This window comes from Melanostigma gelatinosum (assembly GCF_949748355.1).
Source record: "Melanostigma gelatinosum genome assembly, chromosome: 10".
NCBI classification, from domain to species: Eukaryota; Metazoa; Chordata; class Actinopteri; order Perciformes; family Zoarcidae; genus Melanostigma; species Melanostigma gelatinosum.
Genome location: NC_136643.1, coordinates 4,840,791 through 4,862,509, shown reverse-complemented (window position 1 = coordinate 4,862,509; position 21,719 = coordinate 4,840,791). Strand labels below are relative to the sequence as shown.

The 21,719-nt window shown below is 46.3% G+C and overlaps 1 protein-coding gene across 1 annotated transcript in view; it reads right to left on the bottom strand.

The window, feature by feature from the left end:
• Positions 1-21,719, bottom strand: part of dachd (dachshund d) — a gene marked incomplete at its 5' end in the record, with an annotated part of 95,094 nt that overhangs the window by 11,587 nt on the left and 61,788 nt on the right. Inside the window, 3 exons of the mRNA XM_079276390.1 lie at positions 11,355-11,486; positions 11,637-11,772; positions 11,896-12,068. Of these exons, the coding sequence (XP_079132516.1) occupies positions 11,355-11,486; positions 11,637-11,772; positions 11,896-12,068 (441 nt within the window). The remainder of the gene's footprint in view (positions 1-11,354; positions 11,487-11,636; positions 11,773-11,895; positions 12,069-21,719) is intronic.

Genomic DNA, 21,719 nt, shown 5'->3' with positions numbered 1-21,719 from the left:
GCTAATCAAAGATCAAAAGCATTACAGTTGGCTCCAGCTCAGGTTGATATAGATGTATTGCATGCATTATATGCATGCATCACCCACCTCCAATAAAATCACCATAACAACTAGAGACGTTAGGAGACCTCGGGGAAAGGTCTGCTGTTGTAGCTTTGTAATTGATTTGTACTGTAGGCACTTTGTCCCTTATTTAGTGTTGGCATTAATCATAAATCATTGCTTTAACAAACTCGGGCTTCCCACTCAGCAGGCCTCCCCTCCAACACAATGTCGGATCACACGGAATATTTGATGGCTTTGTTGCGGGGGAAACAACCTGTCATGCTCTGGAAAAAAAAGAAAGAACGCAAACAGCGTGTTTTGTTCGACAGACTCCGACTACAGTACAGCACCTCCTTGTCAGATAACATTTCCACCAGGAGCTATGCATAAACACAGGCCTTTACAAACACAAAAAAGAAAGGAAGTGGGAAGCTAATAAGTGACTAATTCAATCAATATAATCAAAACAGGCTTCATGAAACTCAGATGTAAATTCCAGCGGAACACGATCTAGATCTGTGGTTTCTGTAGCCCCCCCCCCTCCCGTTTTCTCTCTCTGTGCCTGGCTGCAAATGCTGGCATGTGTTTGCATGTTTATTTCTCAGCATTGCTCCGGAATCATTGACTTCAACTTAATTACAGCGACAGGCGTTGGAGCGATGGGGGCCGGGCGGAATGGAGTGCTCTGTTTCCAGGTGATATTTCTCCACTAGCGAGCCTGCCAACAGCAGCTGTGACAGCCTCTTGTGCTCAACCGTACGGTAAAGGTACAGTTAAGCCCCCCCCCCCCCACCGACTATGAAATGCTGCGTGGAAAAACACTCGCAGGTCACCCCTGTCACAAATAACATTTCATGCACAACTGTTTCGGCGGATAATAGGAGCCACAAATAAAAATGGGACGCTGTAAATACAATGCCTTCTGAATGAAATGCCATAATTTAAAACAACGCCCCTCCCTCCCTCCTCCCTCGCTCCGTCCTCCTCCACCCTGCTCTCAATAGCTGCAGAGGGAGTCCTTGACAGTGTGCTAGCAATGATGAATCACCTATCCAGTTAATTTTCTCACTCCTCGTGTGTTGTGCTGCTAAAACAGGGGCCCAGGAATTGACTTGACAAACTATGAATGTAAGAAATATCACTTGGAGGGATCTGGGCTTATCTCCAATTTACATGTTATTAGATTTGTGTTGCAAGCAAGGCACTTGGACAGAGCAAAGCTGAGGCAAAAAGAGAAAAAAAGATGTGGCACATGATAACTGGAGATAAAACATGTCTAAAACCCACTTGAAAGCATTTGAAATATTTGATGGGAGAGTCGCGGGGAGCAGAGAGAGAGAGAGAGAGAAGCAGAAGGAAACTGGCCTGATTTAGAATGTGACAGAGACACACACTGCAATCTGTGGTAAATCTAGAAGAAACCTTGGGAAATTTAGCTGCAATCTCTGGATAAATAGCTGTAATTGACCTTGGGAGTTGAAAATGTGCCATATGTTTCTGGTTCCTGTGTTTGAAACTGGGTCCCTCAGGACAATTCAGCTGAGCCCTCGCACGGAAGGCAGCGGGAGGAGAGGAAGGTACGGAGAGACACACAAAGAGAGAGGAGGAGGACGAGAGAGGGACGCCGGGAAAAGGAGGAGATAGATGGTTGGAGACGGAAGACAGATGGATGGATGGATGGATAGGTGAGGCTGAGGAAGAGCAGGCTGGAATAGAATGGGTGTGCAGAGAATGAAAGACTGACAGAGAGGAAGAGAGATAGGCGAGAGAGAGAGAGAGAGAGAGGGGGGAGAAGGAGAGCAGAGGTACATTTGGCCGGCCAGTCAGTGTGATATATTGACAGGTGAAGCCTTTGTCCTTGCAAACCGGTGTTCCTCCCAGCAGGAGGAACTGAATGCTAAACCTGGAGGTTGTCAGCACAGCCAACACAAAGCAAGGCGCTGCTTCTCACTGCACAATTACATTTGATCTGACCTGCCACAGGCTGCCGAGGAACCAGCCTCCTTCAAATGGAGTAGTTATGACCTCTCGGACTGCCATTAGCTAGCTAGCGCAGCATTATTCCCCCTGCACTTAACGTGCTGGATTTGGAAAAATCTTGTCGGGAAATATCTCGTCTTCTGGAACACATGGGCAAAAAAAAAGAAAAAAAAAAGTAGTTGCCTGCAATTTGAGCACTTTAAAAAAACATGAGGCCAGCTTATCTTGCGAGTGATGTCTGCACTCTGAAAGGTCTTTCAGGCAAAATACATTCCGCTTTAGCTGTGTGACAGTTTGAAGCTCTTATAGTGTGTCATAACCTTCTTTGAATAAATGTAGATCTTGTTTTATGTCTCTTGCAAAAGCAAGATTCCAAGTATTCTCTGCATCCTTAACAGAAAAATGTTGCTTGATAGTTTATAATCAAACTACTGTAGAGTTAGATTGACTTGCTGGCACACTTCTCTTAAAAGGACAGTATACCCCAAAATACAAAATCCATACTGTATATTTCCTCTCACCTGTTGTGTTATTTATTAATCTAGATAGTTTTGGTGCGAGTGTTGGAGATATCGCAGGTAAGACATGTCCGTCTCAACTCAAATATAGTGGGACTGTGTGGCGACCGGTTCAACAGCAACGTGTCTTTCCATAAGTCATGACCCGTTACTCAAGGTAATCCACAGAGCTTGTAGTGAGGAGTTTAATGGAGGGACTACTTTCTACACCCCCCCCCCCCCCCCGCAAACATCAATGGCTTCCTCCTCGGCTACGTTGCAACATTGGCTAGCTTGGCGACGCTAGGTGAGCTAGCAGTGTCGAGTACAGACGCGCGCTTCCTTCTGCACAATGTTCAAATGTATTTTTTTAGCAACACATGCTGAGTGCCATATAGTCCAATTATATTAGATAAATGGCAGACATCTCTGCGGCTGATACCGCCAACACTCACACCAAAACAATCCAGATTGATAAACAGCACCACAGGTAAGGGGAAAGATATGCATCTTTGCTTTTGCGGTGTACTGTCCCTTTAATGAACCTGCAGGACATACGGCGAGAACGTGTGTGACGAATCCATACAAGACAAATTCCTTTAAAATGACCATCGCTTTCATATGCTGTGCATGTGTGTGTGTGTGTGTGTGTATACACGGTGAAGAAAGAGAAAGATGTATGCAAACAAAAACCCTCACACACACACACACTCTCATTACACACATGCACACACACCAATGTGCCCTCATCACATTTAAGCTAATTTCCTTTTCATCACGGAGAGAGGAAAATGAGTGTTTGCCCCATCCCTGCTGGGGGACAAAGTCAAGAGCCCCGGTCGGTTTGGGCTAGATTAACAGGTAACATTTGGCTCCCACTCTCTTATCACAGCGTGAAAATCAAACCGCGTGCTTTTTCTCTCCCCTCTCTATTGCTCTCTCCTTCTCCCCTCCCTTAATGTTCACTTCACTTAGAGATGAAATCGCTTGCTGCACAAACCCATTTGGAGAGAGGAGAGAAGGTGAGCGGGATAATCAGGCTGGCCACTGGGCCGTGTTTCCTAAATGCTCTCCAAAACATTACTGTGCACAGGCATAAAATTAGCACCGAGACCTTAAAATGTTGACATTTAGCATGACTTTTTGGAGAGTGACACCCTCATATTTTCTTGTAGGATATCATTAAATCTCAACTGCCCTGTGGCTGTGCCTTTTCCATTAATAACCAATTCGGTGTGTCACTTCTCCCTCTCGCTCCTTCTCTCTCTCGCCACCTTTTTAAAGTAATGAGTCCATTGCTTTGCCTTAATAAATTGAATCGTATTCTCAAGGCCAACGTGAAGATAGAGCCACAGATGGACAGGCTGCGCAGAGGAAATAACCATAAATCCTTTACTGTCACAGAGGCGGTTCCGGGGTGACAAAAGACGACAATCGCGATGCTCAATTGGGATCACAGCGAGATTACAAAAGACACGGTGAAAGGTTGATCCTCTCTTTTAAAACTCTCCTTTTACCGGCGTGGATCAAGAACATCTTTTCCTTTTTATTGCTGAGACAACACCCGCGAATGATTCAATTCGAGAATCTAATCACGCATGGAGATCAGAACACTGACGGATGATTGTACCGTGATATTCTGCAGTGTACACGATGTGTAACGCGACCCACAGCGCAGGGAATTATCTGCTGCACACTGTGCTTTTGGAGCATAGATTGCAATATTAGGGCGCGTACAATCAAAATAGATTTCATCATTTCGTTAATTGTTAGCTGGAAAAAGAGAGAGAGGAAAAAAACAGCAAGAGAGAGCGAGATAAATGGAAACAGAGAGAGCAAGAGGCGAGGGAACAGAATCCGTGTTGACTTCCATTCAGGAGGAAGATATCTTGTCTTTTTATGCGGCCCATGTCATATTTATTGCATAAAGGTCAGAGCGTTCATTTGTTCAAAGTCAGCGTTTTCCCTCTCTCCTCTCCTCCATGTAATAAATGCAGGGGGCTATGTCATTATCGGACCTCTGAGGATTACGGGCTTGGCTGACTGTGATGACTGCATAAAAGCATGCAGGACTTTTGTTTCTGCCAGCGCGCACCTTCAAATGAGCTCTTAAAGCGACACAGTGGCGGAGACGAGATGGCATTTTGTAGAGGGAACATCGCAGCCAGGAGGGCGGAAACAGAACGGGGCGAGGCCATTAAAGGTCGGGGATCAAATCCACGTTTTTCAGTCGAGTCGACGGAGGCTCAGGGTGGGGAGGGCCAAAAAATAAACTTGTGGCTCAGAGAAGAAAATGACAGCCGGGCAGACTTGAATGGATTTCTGTAATTCACCTATTGAGCTCAAAGTGTGGAGGGGATAATACCCGGGGAAGGACATTGTAGCGAGGCACTTCGAAGGTGTTTAGATTGTCTTTGCGTATTGACCCCCGTTGACCGGGTCCGTCTATTGACAGAAGAATCCCAGAGATTAAATTGGCCTTGACTATTGATTGGGTATTTTGCCTGAATCATTCCCGTTTGAGAAGGGGGGGATCATTTGTACTGTACACCCCACTAATCTCTCTGACCCACTAATCATCGAGCCTTTTACCCCCCCCCCCATACACTTTAGTTCTCCTTTGTTTGGCATTTATTAATTCATGAGAGCAACTTCGCATGCAGCTTAACTTTAGACAGTGACTGGGGAGTCCTGTTTGCACCCGATAGCAACGAGCATTCCGGTAGAATGCGCCACCGAATGTGCGGCGCGACGTCGCAACGCACACGCCAATTACATATTGATAATTAAGCATTCAAACAAACAAACAGAGAGGAAATCCCCCCGTAATCACCGGGTTTTAATGGAACAAGCATTAGTTTGGTGTGGTTGGCCAGATAGCCTGCTGCTAGATCAGAGCTTGGAAGGGGGGGGGGGGGGGGGGGGGCACATTGGTGTCATTGCCTGGCATTGCAATCCTACAGGGAGGGCGGCTACGCCGGCGCTGAACGGGCGTCATCGACGGCTGACGCTAATCCAGACTGGATGTACTGAGCTGCCTTTAAATGACGACCGAAGAACAAAAAAAGAGGAACTTGCTCTGCGGCGGCGTAGCTCAACAAACAAAATTATAAACATGGATGCAAATCCATTAGTAGCTCGGTTTCACAGTTATGAAAATACTTAAGGGCTTTTAATAGGATCGGCGTGTTAAACGCGTGGAAATCTGTTTTGATAACATTATTCATAACACTGGCTCGGGCGCCGCGTGAATTAATAACACTTCATTTATAGAACGGAAGAAAGCTGTCATGGTATTTCCAGTTAAAGAGATTAATTTTTAAACACCTAATTGACAGGCCGGGGTTAGGCGGGATAAGCAACACGCTGTAAGGCTGCAGCTGCAAAGTCAAGGTGACTGGAAAACTCAGAGAGAGGCTTTCAACAAAAAAGGGGAACAAAAGAAAAAGAAAAAGCAGAATAGAGAGCAGATGAGGGAGGGAGCGAGAGAGTTAGTCCTGGAGCACTTCTCCCTCCCGCCCCCTATTCTTCCTCTCTTTATTAGGAATGATTTACTCTCTCAGTGAAAGGATATAAAAGCTCAAGTATAGCGGCGTAATTATCGCAGAGTGAAAATTTAAAGGTTTGACTCACAATGTCCTCAAGTCGGCGAGCAGACTGCCAGGCGATAAGAGCGACTGTGTTCTTCCGACGCGCGGCGCGCAATTGGTCGTGTTTTATGGGCTTTGCTGAGGAGGAGCACACAAACAGCACTCGGCTCCACAAGTCTGTAAACATGATGGACTGGCGAACTGCTAGGGCCCGGTGTTTACCTTGGCAGAGCTCGGCCCTGGCAGCATGTCGGCGGCACCACTTAATTACTGTTTACATGTAAATATTACAATTATACAAACAAACCCCACGGAAATGTCTTCAAAAGTACAGAAATACATATTCAGGGTCAACCTTATCTGTCCGCAACAGTTGCCCCGCCGCTCAGGTGCGAATTTGTTTTGAATCGCAAATTTTTTCTCCCTCTCCCCACATTGTACATAATCTTCATAATTGTTTAACGCCGTTGTCCAAGGGCATCCGGGTAAATGTGTTCCCGTAATCTGCATAATGGCAGATGCTCGGATATGTAAAACGCTCCGTGTGTTTTCTCAGAGACGAAGAAGAAAAAGAAGAACAACAACAAAAAGAAAAGAAGGTTATTGTTCAAAACAGGTGTTATCAGGACTGAGGGCCGTGATCATTAATGTCTCCAGTCGAGACCGTGAGAGATGATTGCTTTGATTGCGGACCTGCCCCCCCTGACGGCCCACACATCTCTCTCTCTATATATATATATATATATATATATATATATATATATATATATATATATATATATAGTGGAGCACCGGTGCCTACTGTGCATCTCTAGTATGGCTGAGTAAAGCACTTGTTCATTTGCAGCGAAGGGTAACATGAAACAGGCCTCAGCCTCCTGATGGACAGGGAGATTTCACCTTCGCCAGTGAATGATAATGCATTATTAAATTTGCCTCTCTGCTCACTAGATACACTTAGCTGACCACAGCATATTTATCTCCCCATCCGAGGCTCACGTCTTGGCAGGAGAGAGCATTCTGTCACTTTTGAGGCATTTCAAAGATTAAAAAGAACCTCTCTCTTTTCAACGTCCCTAAAAGCATCCCCCCCCCCCCCCCACCACCTTTTCAGTGAAATGTGATTAGCAGGGGATGGTGTCACGCAATGGAACATTCATGAGCAGGAGAACAAATATCCAAATGAACTCCCGTGTCCTCGAGGAATAGCCCCCTCTCTGCACCATCAGCAGTCTCTCTCTCTCTCTCTCTCTCTCTCTCTCTCTCTCTCTCTCTCTCTCTCTCTCTCTCTCATGCACAGGGGGCCGGTGGAAATTTGATTGATCCTCTATTGAATTATTTTTTTGCACTCTTTCATTTCAACGGGACGCACTGACAAGTTGTTTGATCATAAAGCATTATTGTCTGCCAAGTCACATTTCAGGGTTGTGATGCTAATGATCTTGCCTCCCGACTTAGGGAAAAGTCAGGTAGTCAGCATGTGTTTGAAGCCTGCAAACGCCAAGGACACCGGTGGGGGGGTTGGGGCAAAACACTACGCATTAAAGTCAGAAAGATGAAGAGAGTAGGAGCTCGAACGTATCGAACTTTTCTTTAATGATACTGTTGCAGGGATACCGTCGACGTCTGTGAAATATTTACGCTGCGACTGATGCCTAAACTTTTACCGGACCCAAAGTCCCCGAACTTCCTTTTTATAACATTGCGAACGCAGAACAAAGACTACAAAGGACTGAAATCACTTCTTTTTTCTTTTTTGCCCGTTTCATCTTTTTTCTAAAGACATCCCCCCTCTCTACATGAGCCCATCAGTGTCCACAGGTCCTTGCCCAAAGCAGCTGCATGTAATAGACTGTGACAACCTCCATCACTCTAACTGTGAAGCTGGGCACAGTGCACCAGCAGCCACCGGGCACCTACTGTGGGCAGCATCCTGACAAAGAGAAGGCGTGGCCAATCTTTGTCCGTCGTGGTCACACCAACGATTGCTCGGTTGATAGCAGGCAGGGGGGAAAAGATGCACCTCTAGGTGCTCGGGAGGACATTAGAGAGCATCTCCTGTTGTGTCAACAGGACTACGACGTTCAGCCGGGGGAAGAGCCGATATCGTGTTACCGAGTGAATCACCTCCACTTTTAAAATATGGTTCAGCAATTCAATTAGTCACATGTGAGATAACACTTAGTTCTCCCTCCTCACACGTCGTCTAATCTCCGCTTTTTAACTTAAAACTTGGACGAAAAATAATCAAGTTTAAACAAACAAGCTCCACAAAGAAAAACCATCTGGTTACTCTGCACCGGGTGACACAACTTTGGAAATGGCTCTTTTTTTGACGACAACAAAAAAACAGCCTTTGTCCTTCATCGGCAGAGATGACATGAAAAAGACGCGGCGCGTTCACAGGATGCGAGTGACGTGCCGCTCTGGTGTCCGTCTCTGAGGCGTCTGGCTACCGCGTCCTCCCTCCGCGCTCCACCGTGCTCCACCGCGTTCCCTGTTTCTGAGAGTGCGTCGCCAGAGAGATTAATTTAATGCTCTGCCAGGATCATAAAGATCAAACAAGTGGAGAGATATCATTAAACCATTGGAATGTTATCTCATTTATCTAAACAAACCGACGCGACGAACAAGCCTAATTAAAAGAGCTCGCCATAAACAAAGGATGGCGAGGCCTCACCCCCCACCAGCTCTAACAATGGAACACATTTATTTTATTAATCTAATGCATCATGTATCATATCATTACAGTTCAATATATCTATCATTAATTTTATTCCCTTCACTTAAAGCTTTTATTGGAATTACTTTGGTTATTAGTTGGTTCTAATGTATTGGTTACCTCTGGATCTGGCTGCTACAATCTCTCTTATCTCGCTGCATAAACCTGTGCATGTTATTCAAATTGCCTCATTTATTATGATAGCTTCCTCATGTAAATTGTGCTGACTGCTCGCCCTTGCACAGTCCTCATTAGACTAATGAAAACCTTCAAACGAAAAAACTAAACAACCTGCCAAATAAAGGTCTGGGGTTATTATGAAAATTACAACTGTGGGAGCCGGGAGAAGCTCTCTTCATTAATTCATGCTCAGCAAATTGGTAACTAATTTAGTTGCACTCCTCTGCATTAATGGATTATTTTATAAAAATGTTTTCCACAGCCCGAGACCTCTGGTGCGCACACTGGAGAGAGCTCAGAATCCTCATCAAGTCCGGTGACATATTAGGAATGGACAATCTGGAAGAGGACGCGGCACGTGTTTGTGGATGCGTGCGGGTCAACTGGGTAGAACTGGTGTGGATTGCCGGGTCATTTGCTTTCTCCTCTAATATTGCGAAGGAATTACAGACCGTTTGTGTGCATTATGTATATATATATGCGTATACGCGTGTATACGAAGCACTCAGGCTGAGAAGTAGGATTTCTGCTACTGGGGAAAAACATCCGGTTGATTTAGTGTGTGGATTCTTGGTTAAACCTCCTGCTTTCTCTGTTTGCATTGCTCTGTTTGCCTGACTCTCTTCTTGTCACACACACACACACACACACACTCACACTCAGGCACAGACAGTTAGACAGTTTGTGACCCATAAATTCCTCTCCTGATCCTGCTAATTATTACTATTCACTGCTTCACGCCCTGCGAGTGAAGGTCTAACACTGATCTTCACGTCGGCCTGGCCAACAGGGAACATACAGCCCACTGATTTCCACAGTGGTTTTAATATCATTATCAGCCTCGCCCCACCCTGCACCACCCAGCACAGCACAGCCCGCCCTGCTCTGCTCAAAGCCAGCAGAGAATACTGAAATCTATTATTTGCTTCACTTTGTATTTAATCCGCCACACTTAGTAGAATCGTTATCTTTTTTTTTTCTCTTCTTTTCTTTTTCACAAGCCTACGGCAAAATGAATGAATAATGTCAGTAATTACTAACACAAACATTTACTCCGGACAATGGGACGGAGGTTCAGTATTGTCAATGTTCAGAGAGTTCAGAGTTAATGATGATGTCATCAAGCCTGCTGCTCTGTGTAAACGGCTCCTTCTTTCCCACATTTATGTGAAAATATCAACCAAAACTAATACAAAATGCAAAATCTGTGTGAAAATCTAATTCTGAGAACATTCAGCAGCCACACTCTTAATGTTTGTGTATTATTTTTAGCAGCTCTTTTTCATTTCCCCCCCAATTTGTCTTTTGACTTTCTGTTAACGGAATAGTGTTCTGAGCTGTTTACTGTAACTGCAGTGAACAGCGTCCTATTACAGCAGAGGTCAGGGGTGCACGGAGGCATGAAATAGGGGGGTGAATTAGTTGAAAGTGATTCGAAGATAAAAAGGTATTGTTTGCAGAAAATGCATGCACTTGGTCGACAGATTGTTGCTGTGATCATATCCTGTGTAGTGTAAAAGGCTGACACGTGTGTAAATGTGTAACCTACAGCAGGTAAACACAGTAACGTGTTTCTGTGGGGTTCACAGAAACAGAGATTGCCCAATAAGCACAACGTGTGTGGCGTTTCATCCAAACAATTTAACACATATTTACACCACAGGTTACCTCTTCTTAAGTGCATCTCTGGTTTGTAGTCTGTGAAAAAGACATATGAAACTCATTGAGTCGTTCTGGAGTATCATTGAACTGACACAATCTACAGCGGGGATCAACAGGAACAGCTAATCCTGCTAATCCTGACAAAGACTGAACAATTGTTCAATAAATTAGATAAATAATCTTTAAAAAACTGAAATTTCAAGTGTTGGGTACACGAGGCATGCAGATGGTTTTCTAGTGTCTTGTAAAGTAAATGACAACATCGGTGAGATCTTCCACTCCAATTGATGTCACTTGAAGGCACCCTGACCAGCAAGTCATCCACATGTAGTCTCCACTGTTACATGGTTCTCCTGCCTCCACTCATGTTGGGATATTAACTTGCTTCACATTTCTGTGCGCATCTGCAAACCTCTGCTCTCCATAAACCGTTCACGTTACAACGTATTCTATATGCAACTAGAATGAAGCCGGTCCAGTAGAGCACAATATTCAGCTGCTTGTTTGTCATAGCAGCTGTTATTTTCATACATTGTGCACATTGAATAGAAGGAACTAAAAGTTAATGAAGTCCTTCACTTACAAACGCAGAAACAATACAAATCACAGCTCATTTCTGGAGCAATGAATTCACAGCATACGGTGCATCGTTTGCCTTGAAGACGGGACCTGACTCACCTTTGTCGGAGTGCATCCTCTTCATTTCGTGGCTCATGTCGTGGGCCAGGTCTCCCTCTTTAGGCCCGGGCGGCATGTTGGGGGACAGGCCTAGCAGGGCGTGGTTCATGGACAGGCCGTTGTGGTGCATCGCTGGAGAGGGAACGACAGAAACACAGGGGGCATTAGGAACATCACAGAGAGCGCGTCTCTACTCCGTCTTGCGTAGATTGGACACGAACAAACAATCTGCGCGGCGCGGTGGCTTTTTTTCTTCACCATTTATCTGTGTGACAAACGTACGTATCCTGTCTGAGGAGCTTTCCGTGTGGGCCGGCGAGCTGGACACGCTGCTGCTGCGGTGGGACGACGGGTGACTGCCCGGCCTCCTGTGGTCTTCTAAGGAGGGAGCGGGGGAGGGACTGTCCGGCACCCGTTCCTGAAACCCCAGCAGCGCCAGAAACACACAACCCAAAAATAAACATCCAAAGTAGCCCACAGATAAACACATTACGCCGCAGGACGTCACGTTGGAGCGTCTGCACCGTGGTTAAAAATGTACCTTTATAACAGAGGTGACCATTCTGGAGGGCAGACTCTGGCCCTGTGCTGCGGCCGCCATGTTGGCGATGGTGTTGAGGTGGTTCATCTGGCTCATCGCCATGGTGACGGAGGCCGGGGGCAGGCTGACTGGGATCAGGGGGTGTGGCATCATCATGAAGGGGAGTTCCAGGCCTGAAACGCAAGAAGATGGTCTGTTGGTTACTCAACGATGCGTGTTATGAGTGAGATGTCCACGGGGGGAACTTTGGAGGATTTGGCTGAAAACTCCCCAAAAAGCTGCTGCGGTATTAATTCAGCAATCAGTAATTCCCACCGCTGATCCCCTTTACCATCGCCGTCCAATAACACTGAAGCTTTACGCTGCCATCCATTAGCGGGAGGAATAATTCAAATGAATCGCTTCGTTCCATGTTAACATAATACACATAAATGTTTTACCACATATGTTAATAATAGATACTACTGCAATGATAATAAAGACACCGGGGATGATAACTATATACACACATTCATTCAAAGACCAAAGTTTACACAGCAATAAAGATGCATCAATTATGCTGCGATGAATAAAAAAAAGAAAAAAGGGCACATTATGGAAATTGTCTCAATATTTACATATACAAAAATATCTCTGTAAAAACAAAGGCAATCTCCAAAGCCATTACCCAAATGACTAGTTAAATGTGCTAATGACAAACAAGTAGCGTCAGACCGCAGTATGGCAATGACTTTAGGCTAATTATAGCAGCGTATATTCCACAGCACAGAGAGCAACGAGTCAAGGCACTTTCAGCTCGCACAACAATGTGATTTTCATTTATTTTCTTCTTTTTAAACACTTACACAAATTATTCCATTACAACATCAGATGTCATACAAATGTTTTAAATTATTCAATTGCTGTCTGGCAATGGACTCCTAATTGGGAAATTTGAAGACATTACCAGTCCAAAAATGTAAAGACTGTCTTATAAAGATACCAGGGGGGGGGGTTGGTCACTATGACTGTGGCTCTGCACTGTGCTTCTGAATGGCTTCATGAAAACAAGCCAACTTTCAAAGGACACAAGCACAGACAGAAGGTCAGAGCTAGGTGTCTGTACACACACACACACACACATAGCCCCCCCGCTCCATGGGGACTTTGAACTGGCAGGATCAAAAGTGACTGGGAACAGTTTGGTCTCATTCCTCCGCCACTCAGATGCTTTTCCTCAAATGCTTTAAAGGAAAAAAACCTCATAGACACTATTGGATCTGATTGAGCCTCTCTGTTGATTTTTCACTCCTTTATTCTTCTCTTTCTTGGCAGCCCGGTTCAAGGTAAAAAAATAATAAATAAAAGCTGCGTGAAAGAAAGAGAAAAAAAAAAAAGAAGAGAAAGATGGTGCGCTACAGACAGCCACAAAACAACTCGGCTCCTCTCTTCTGACAAAACATCAGTAGCCAAAGGGCAAGGAGATCTGCATGGCGACGCCTCCAAAGAGAAGGACACTGGTTGAAAATGAAAGGACATGAGAAGTACTCCTCTCCGTCCCCCCCCTTCTAAAGGCAGCATTGATTTCCATAAGAAAGATGGCATGCAGTTCCTCTGTGGCGAGTATTCCCAAACAATATAAAGCAGTGGAGATTAAAGGGAGGCGGGAGCCAAGCAGCACCTTGTACCAGCGCCTCCGCTGTCGCTCAGGCTGAATCAATTACCGCTCAGCAGGCTAAGCTCAATTAAAAAACACCACAGAGGGGCCTGATTGCGGGGGTACTTACTGTAGGACAACATGGGGAGCTTTAGGCTACCTATCAGCCTTTCAAGGCCACTCAAGGGCCGGAGTGAAGAGCCTTATTCTGCCTTTGTGGTGGATGCATTACACCCGTTCAATCAGATACAGCTACACTCAGAAAGACACATAGACTTAAGCGGCAACGTTTCTCAGCAAATCAAACGGACTACTCCGACTACTGTTAATCACATGTCGATGGTGTACGGGCTTCACGGGATGCGTCTCCACCTGAGACGCATCCCGGTGGCGGGGGACGGAACACTGGACCTCTGTTCTCTCTAAGTGGCATTAGTCTCGCTTTCAGCGGCTGTCCGGCCCCTTTCATGTCACCCCGTCCTAAAGCGCTGTTCCTCCCCATAAAGGCCCATTCAGGCCACTGTGAGGGAATGTGCCACGGGGCCGGCGAGGGTCCGCCAAATCCCTTTGTTGGTCGCTGAAAGGAGCCAGGTGACGAGGATATTGGTTTATTCAAGGTTTCTGGCATTTTTTAAGCACGACAGTTAAGTGTTTCTTTCACTTTCATTCATATGCCAATCCGTCCAATTTTCTAGTGTTCTATTCAGGCCTGGAGGATCTTTAACTTGGTGGAAAACAGAATCAACAAACATCAGTCAGCCTCATTAATCACCTGGATATTGTGTAGATATTCCAGTGGGCAAACCGTGAGAAACGTTATTTGTCAGTTTGTGTTTATCTCCGCTACAGAAGTTCAGACCTGATGAGAGGTGAATTCCCACAAGGCCCCCCCCTCTCCTGAAGGGCATAAACAATGCATTTGGAGTAATTTACCTGAAGTAAGCCTGAGGGACCCGCTAAAGGTGAGCTCCTATTTACCATCATTAAAACTACAAATCACTTAATACCAATATTAACAGCTCAGCTATTGTGCCGTGCGGTGCTCGGGAGTTCACGCGTGGATGAGCAAAGATCTGGATCGCGCGGGATGACTTGAATGAATTAGAAACAGCCCTCGGTAACGGCGCGATTAAAAGAGCTGTTACATCAGAACCAAAGCGCGCTGCAACGCGGCGGATCCGACGCTGGAAAGCGTCACGCCGCAAAAAAAAGAAAAAAAGATTGAATCTTGAATGCTTTAGAATGATTAAAAAAGAGAGCAGTCATTTATTTTCGATGACAGAAATGATAACCTGCAGTGATTTGTGCTGCAGTTAATCTTCATCTAAACAGGACTCGAGCCTCTCTGGACGTCTAACCCTGCGGAGGAAAATAAGGGAGAAATAATAAAAAAAGGAACTAAGCCGTTGTCATTGAAAATGGTGTGGAGCTAGCAGCCAGCCCCCTTACCCTTAACTCTGTTGTGGACAGATTTCCCCTGACAAAAATTAAACTAGCTCCTACTTGGCACTTTATTATCTCTTCAAGTGAATGATTTATTGTTTGTGGAGCGAAAGAACCAAAGAGAGGGGGAAGATTACATTTCCAGCCAAAGCTCAGGCCTGATGTTGTTTTTTACTCCCTATGTCCAGGAGAAAAGGAAAAAAGCTCCCGACAAACAATAATGTCAGCTGTAATTGATCGGAGGTCGCCGGCTGGGCCCTGCAGTAAAAGCGCACTATTTAAGCGACAATCGGCCCCGCGCTCTTCAGACGCTGGCTAATGAAGCTGTCTGTCTGGGCTATTTACCTTCTCTTAAATGGAAGGGGAGAGATGTACTGTAGGAGACAGGGCTGGAGAGGATCTGCCTCTCGCTGCAGTGAAGTCCATGCCTCAGGAATGTATAATTGGTTGCCGCAGCCAAAGCCGGGGATCCGCTGCTAATTAAATGACTTGTTTAAAGCCTATCTGTCTTTGTTTGGGAGGCTCTGGGCTTCAGAACAATGCATTGTAAATGCTGTTGTCAAACAAACATTCCTGGTTATCCTTTGATTTGAATTGAACGAGACAAAGGGCTGATTTGCTCGGCGCTAAGCCTTTGGTTTTCCCGTCGTGTCGGGCTATTCCTTCCCCCCCTTCTGATCTGTCAAACTGAACAGGACCATTCCGGTCGAGCAGCTAAATGGACCGACTGACTGGCACAGTGCATATGCGGTCTGCTTTGCTGCAAAACAATCTTGGCTTTTCCTCCCTAATTGCACTTGTAAAGTGCCCCCATGTCGCGTGCGCATTCCTCCAACAAAGGTGAGGCGGCGGACCGTCAGGTCTTTGTTGTGGTCGTATCGAGGCTTTTTGCACACCGGTTCTTGGGGGGGAAAAGGAAATGAACTGCTCGTGAAAAAGCGTCCTGTCACGCGGGCAAGACGTCGAGAGGTCTCTCAACACAACGCGAATCACCTTTACTACAACTATTAATCTCCTCCGAAAAGCAGAATCAGAAGCACCGCCACGTGAGATGCAGGGAAGCCTTGCAGCCATTAGATCAAACATGAGACGGGGCCTCCATAAATATGTTGTCTGGCAATCGTGGTGCCACTTAACGCAACGCAAGCGCATGCTTACATACGCACGGGAACACAACTGTTCTCACACACACACACACACATGCAAATAAGAAAGAAAAAAAACAGACACACACACAGATGGCAGGTTCAGTCAAGGCTGGTGAGTCCTGTTTCTCATTAAAATGGGGGAGAGAGAGAGGAAGGTATTGCGCTTTGATGTAGCCACCCACAGCTCCCCAGTGTCACTGAATGAAACTTTGAAGCCCTTTTTTTGTGTGTTTACGCAGTTAATGTTGATAATAAAGCAAACATCTTGCCTTTGTTAAATACCTGCTGTACGCTCTTGTACGCGCACAAAGGGACGCATTAAAAGGCATACGTCTCGCGCTAACAAGGGGAGGTACACACGCAAAGAACACACTCAGACGATGGATATGTGTAGGTATGTACACACACACGCTAGCCAGCCAAATGTTTAAAACAACAAACAACACATGCAAACAATATCCTTTACAATCGGAGAGCAACAATGATTGGACACATTTCAAGCCAAATTCACATCAACGGACGAAGCGCGTTCCGGAGCGCGAAGATAAAGAGATACACTCGTCCAGGGATTCAGGTGGGCGAGGATTTTGCTGCCAAGACGCCGAATGCAGTGTAACGCACGAGAAAGCCTGATAAGAAAACATCGGCGGTTTGATGAGGTAACCTAATTGCTTCCCTACCCACGAGCCGCCGGAGTGTAACATGTGGCAGGAATTATGGAGGAGACAGACAGAGGTGTTTGTCCTTTAAGTGTATAAAAATCTAAAGCAGGCAACTTTTACGGGATAATTCCAATCCTCGCCTCTAATGGCACACATTCCTTATGAAAATTGAAAGATCAATCATCTCTCCTGACAGATCTGTTGTGAAGAAACTTCTTGCCGGCTTCAAGGGGAGAAAATGCGAAACACGTCTCGCCACCCCCCCCCCCCCCCCCAACCAGCCCCCGTGTTTTAGCTGTCTATTTGTCTCTTTGCTGAAAATGTTAACGAACAGGGCCATAATCAAGCCATATGCTTGCATGTGGCAAATCTCATTACAGTAAATGACCTTTACCAACCCGTGCCAACATCCGTGGGCTTGACAACACGAGCGTATAGGGTGGTGGGGGGTGGGGCGTGTGTGTGAGAGTGTGTGTGTGTGTGTGTGTGGGGGGGGGGGACAGACAATGGTGGGTTTGTAGATGCACGTGGGCTGTGGCTGGCCGGGACAGCCGGGCCTTCAGGGCACATTAGCGAGTTCGCCGTTCGCTCCTCTAATTTGGGCCGGAACCAAGCTCACTTTACATTTGTCACACATCACTCCTGATAAAGACGCAACATCGGCAACGAGAGCGCCGACATCTGATCGCCGGCAGAAAGCCGTGGTCGCGGCAGAGGAGAGATATTACCAGCAGCTGTTACTACTGCGGGTGCAATATATTCAAAGCCCGATCAATAAAGCTCCTACAGACAGCGACACCCAAGCAGACAGAGGAATCATTTTCATCTGATACTTAGCAAAGGCTCCCCTTTTAAACAGATTGCTTTCAGTCAATGACAACCAGTTGTCATTTGACTAAGGCTCCTGAAATGAAATATATTGACGAGCGTTATCAATCACAGTCCCACTCCGCCGTCGTATCGCTTTTGGAGAGAGTGGGGGTGGTGAGGGGAATCGGTTTGCACGTGGTCATCAGATCATCCGTTTTAATTACAAAATTAGCATCGCTGCCTCCTGCGCTCTCACTTCCCTCCATTACAATCGCCTCCTGAGAGGAAATCAGTAATGCAGTGTATAGTTTACAGTAGTGCTAATGAGTTCAAGGTGAACCGACTGTAACAGGGATTTTTATAGGACTGCAGTCCAAAGAGATGTCGTTAGTTTGGATTTAATTACACTTAAAGGGACAGTTCAATCCCCAAAACCAAACACGCATATCCTCCTCTGTACCTGCAGGGCTATTTAATGTAGATGTCTTTTGGAGATATCAGAGATGTCTGCCTTCTCTCGGCTCAAAGCGCCGTAGAAATACATTCAATGAACTCAACAGCGATGCCAGAAATCACGACCCGGTTACTCGAGATAATCCACAGGCCTTGTTTCAACTTCTTTCTTCCAACAATAATTGAGAGCCATCAAGTCCCATTATATTGTCTGCGGCGGATAATCAAGATCTAGATCGACTACAGGTTTTGATTTTTGGGGCGAACTGTCCCTTTAAGTAGGCAGACGAAATAAATAAACCAACATTATTTGATTTCAATTATTTTAGTTGGAATGAGTATTTTGTCACGGACTCTAAAACACAATTCATCGAGACGTCCCTTCCTCTGTTTGTTCCCACGGCGAAGGGCATGCTGAGATTGTGAAAATGCCTGAACATTGTTTGAACTCGCTCCGTCTCCCTCTCTCTCCCTCTTTATCTCCCTCGGTCCCCAGAGGGAGAGGCTGTGCGATGGTGAAGATGTCTGGCCTCAGAATGGCTGATAGCTCTATTGGATGAGGGTTCCCGTATCATAATTGAGAAGAAACACCTTTCGGTTCAGGCAACCGACACAAGAGTGCTTTCGTGGACAGAACCAACTATTTCTATCACATGGATGCTCTTTGATACACCCCCCCCCCCACACACACACCTGATTGCAGCACAGTCGGGCAATGGAACATATTTACAGGGTAATCACAGCTAAAGAGTAATTTTGCTGTTGCCACCATTGTGTTATCATTACTGTTACATACACAGTAATAACATGCTAATGTTTCCTCTTGGACACAATCGACAGCAATTGAGATGGAACGCTGCAGCATCTTGACCCGTGCGTGTGAAAACGGCTTTTCGCCTTCTACGCAATTGCACGCCGCGCATATTGTAGCGCCGCCGCGACCTGCGAAAAAGAGCTCGTCATCGCTGAAAGGTTGGATGTCATTTATTACACGTATCACGTTTACACCAAGTGACATTGTCTTTTCAAATTGCGTTGATCTCTTCACTTTCTAAGGTCAGCCCCTTCCCTGGGTAAATGCAACCTGACAGAGGATAGTGAGGAGGGGACAGCCCGACGCATGCATCACCCCCTCCCCCGCATCAAAGCGCTCCAAATTAATCCGTCCAATTAATGAAGAATGAGGACAAATGCTGATGAGGGGTGACAAGTCGACTGGTCAGTTGTTTTTTTCTTTTTTTCTGTGAACTAACCGCAAGAGACAATCAAACAAATATTTCCACGTCTGTTTCTCTTTACGAAGCTCCGCCGCCACTCGGAGATGATAGAACTTGATATGGATCATCACTGAAATAATGTTGAATCAATCCCCCCTGTTATTGTAATCTATTTCTGCAGTTGTCTCGTGTGTGTGTTTTCTTTTTTGCCGCAGCGTCGGCGCGCCTCACAATTTCCCAATCATGCATATTCAAGTGTTAACGCCGATGCTTAACGGGCGACGCAACCGGAATTAGAACGAGGACATTAGACTTCATTAAAAAGAGAAATGATTATCGGGGTTTATCTTTTGAAATGTCTATTAAAATGTGTGTGTCGTCCCTCCGCTTATCTGTCACCTGGCTCCCATGAGCCTGGCAGACTAATAGAGAGATGGTGAGGGCCAAAGCCCAAGAGAGAGAGAGACAGGGACCCATCAAGCTCTTTACTCGGGCTGGAAGGCTGTCTGTCTGCTCTGCCACTCTCCGTCTCGCTCGGTGTGTGTCTGATTCACTTAATGCCACCGCGCCCCCCGCCGACACCTGCAGCTTAAACGGACCCCCATCTTGTCCTGGCGCAGCCTTGATATCACAATAAAGATAATCAAAAAACAAACCGCATTATGATTGCATAAATCTGACAATAATCTGTCGCAGTGAGGGAGAGGCGTCACGACGTGTTTCGCGGAGTGAAATCTATTCAGCCTATGGCAACAATCTAGTCCCTCTCAAGAGCTTCAGCTGACAAAGGCTCCCACAAGAGAGCTAGAGAGGAAGATGGATGAAGTTGCCCCTAGACACTCATATCAGGTCAGTATGTGCTTTATCCCCTAATGGTTAAGGTTAGGATTGAGTAGGGGGTGGGGTGGTGATACTAGATCAGAGCCCGAGGGCCATTGTTCTGTCTGGAGAAGCAGGAAGTAGCCACCATCCTCCATCGTGGCCCACATTTAGCGGCGGCGCCGGGGCCACCAGGCACCAGCGCAGCTAGCAGGTAGGAGCGTGCGGCTAGCTAGTCGGATGTGTCCTTCCACCCAGAGAGCTTTATTATTAGAAAGGACATAAACAGACTAATTAAATCGCAGCAGTGGAGCCGGGCTGACAGCTGGCGCATGAGAGTGTGACCGAACAGATCCCTATCAAAGCGAGAGGAGCAGCGTCTCTACATGTGTCCTGCTTTTCAGTGTGCACGGCTGTCTGTGTCTGCTGACACGCACACGCCTGTGTGTCCTGTACGGTCAGCGTACGTACGTGTGCGGCGGCAAATTGTCCCCGTTTTATAATCGATCACTATTATTATTCTCCCCCCCCCCACTATAATTTCATTCGTACACACTGTCATCTGCATGTGTTATTTATCTGTCGGGCGCGGAGCACATTGACTCACTGGTATGATCCACAATGGTACAAATGCTATCCAGCAGAGCAGTAAACACTCCAGTAATTAGTGCACGGTCTCCAGGCTGACTCCACTCAGCTCTGCGGCACGGCCAAGCGCGGACCCCATATAGAGAGGAGCCTAGTTATGCATTGATCTCGGAAAATTAAGGCTAACTGCCCCAGATTGCGCCGTCTTGATGTACCTTCTGGATGAGCGGTGTACTAGACTTGTATTGTTTGTCGGGTAAACAGGATCATTTCGGACTCGCTGTGCTTTAGAATGAATGCATCCTGAATAATTAACGCCGCCGCTCCCCCTTCCAGCATTTGTTATCTGTGTGACCGCAAACAAACAAAAAACAAAAACACAAACACTGATGATGAGGAAAATATGGTTTTAACAAGTCAATAATTGGGAGCGCAACGAGGCCGGCCCTAATCAATGGGGCTGCAACGTTTGCAAACAAGGACTTGAATTATAACGGCAACAATTGATCCCATCCACCCCCCCCCCTCTCCCTCCTATGATGTCATTGCTTATCGATCGCTTCCTGCCAGTGAGGGATGATGGCAAGTTTCAGAGTTTCTTTTTTGCTATGACTTTAGCCCCCCCCCCCTCTCCACGCCCCCCCCCCCCCACCCTCCCTTTCTCTATTTGAAATTTGCAAACTGTAGCACCAGCTTAACCAAAAAGGATTAAGTCCCATACCTAACTGAGAACACAGATAATGCTCAGTAATTGGTAAAAAATGAAGATGAATGGGACAGCTAGATAAGGACCAATTAGCTGCTGGGAGTGTACAGCTGTGGTCTCCTCACAGAGCGCTCTCAGGGGCCAAGGCCCCCTCTTTCCGTCTCACACGAGCACGCACGTACACACGGATGCGTGCGTACACACACACACAGAGCGGGCACGCAAACATACAAGCGCGAGGGCGGGGCTTGCAGAAATTAGCCTGGTGACCCTGGGAAGAGAGAATGATGCTTCCTCATCATCTCGCCCAGAACCCCCCCCCCCCCCCCCCCTCTCTCAGAA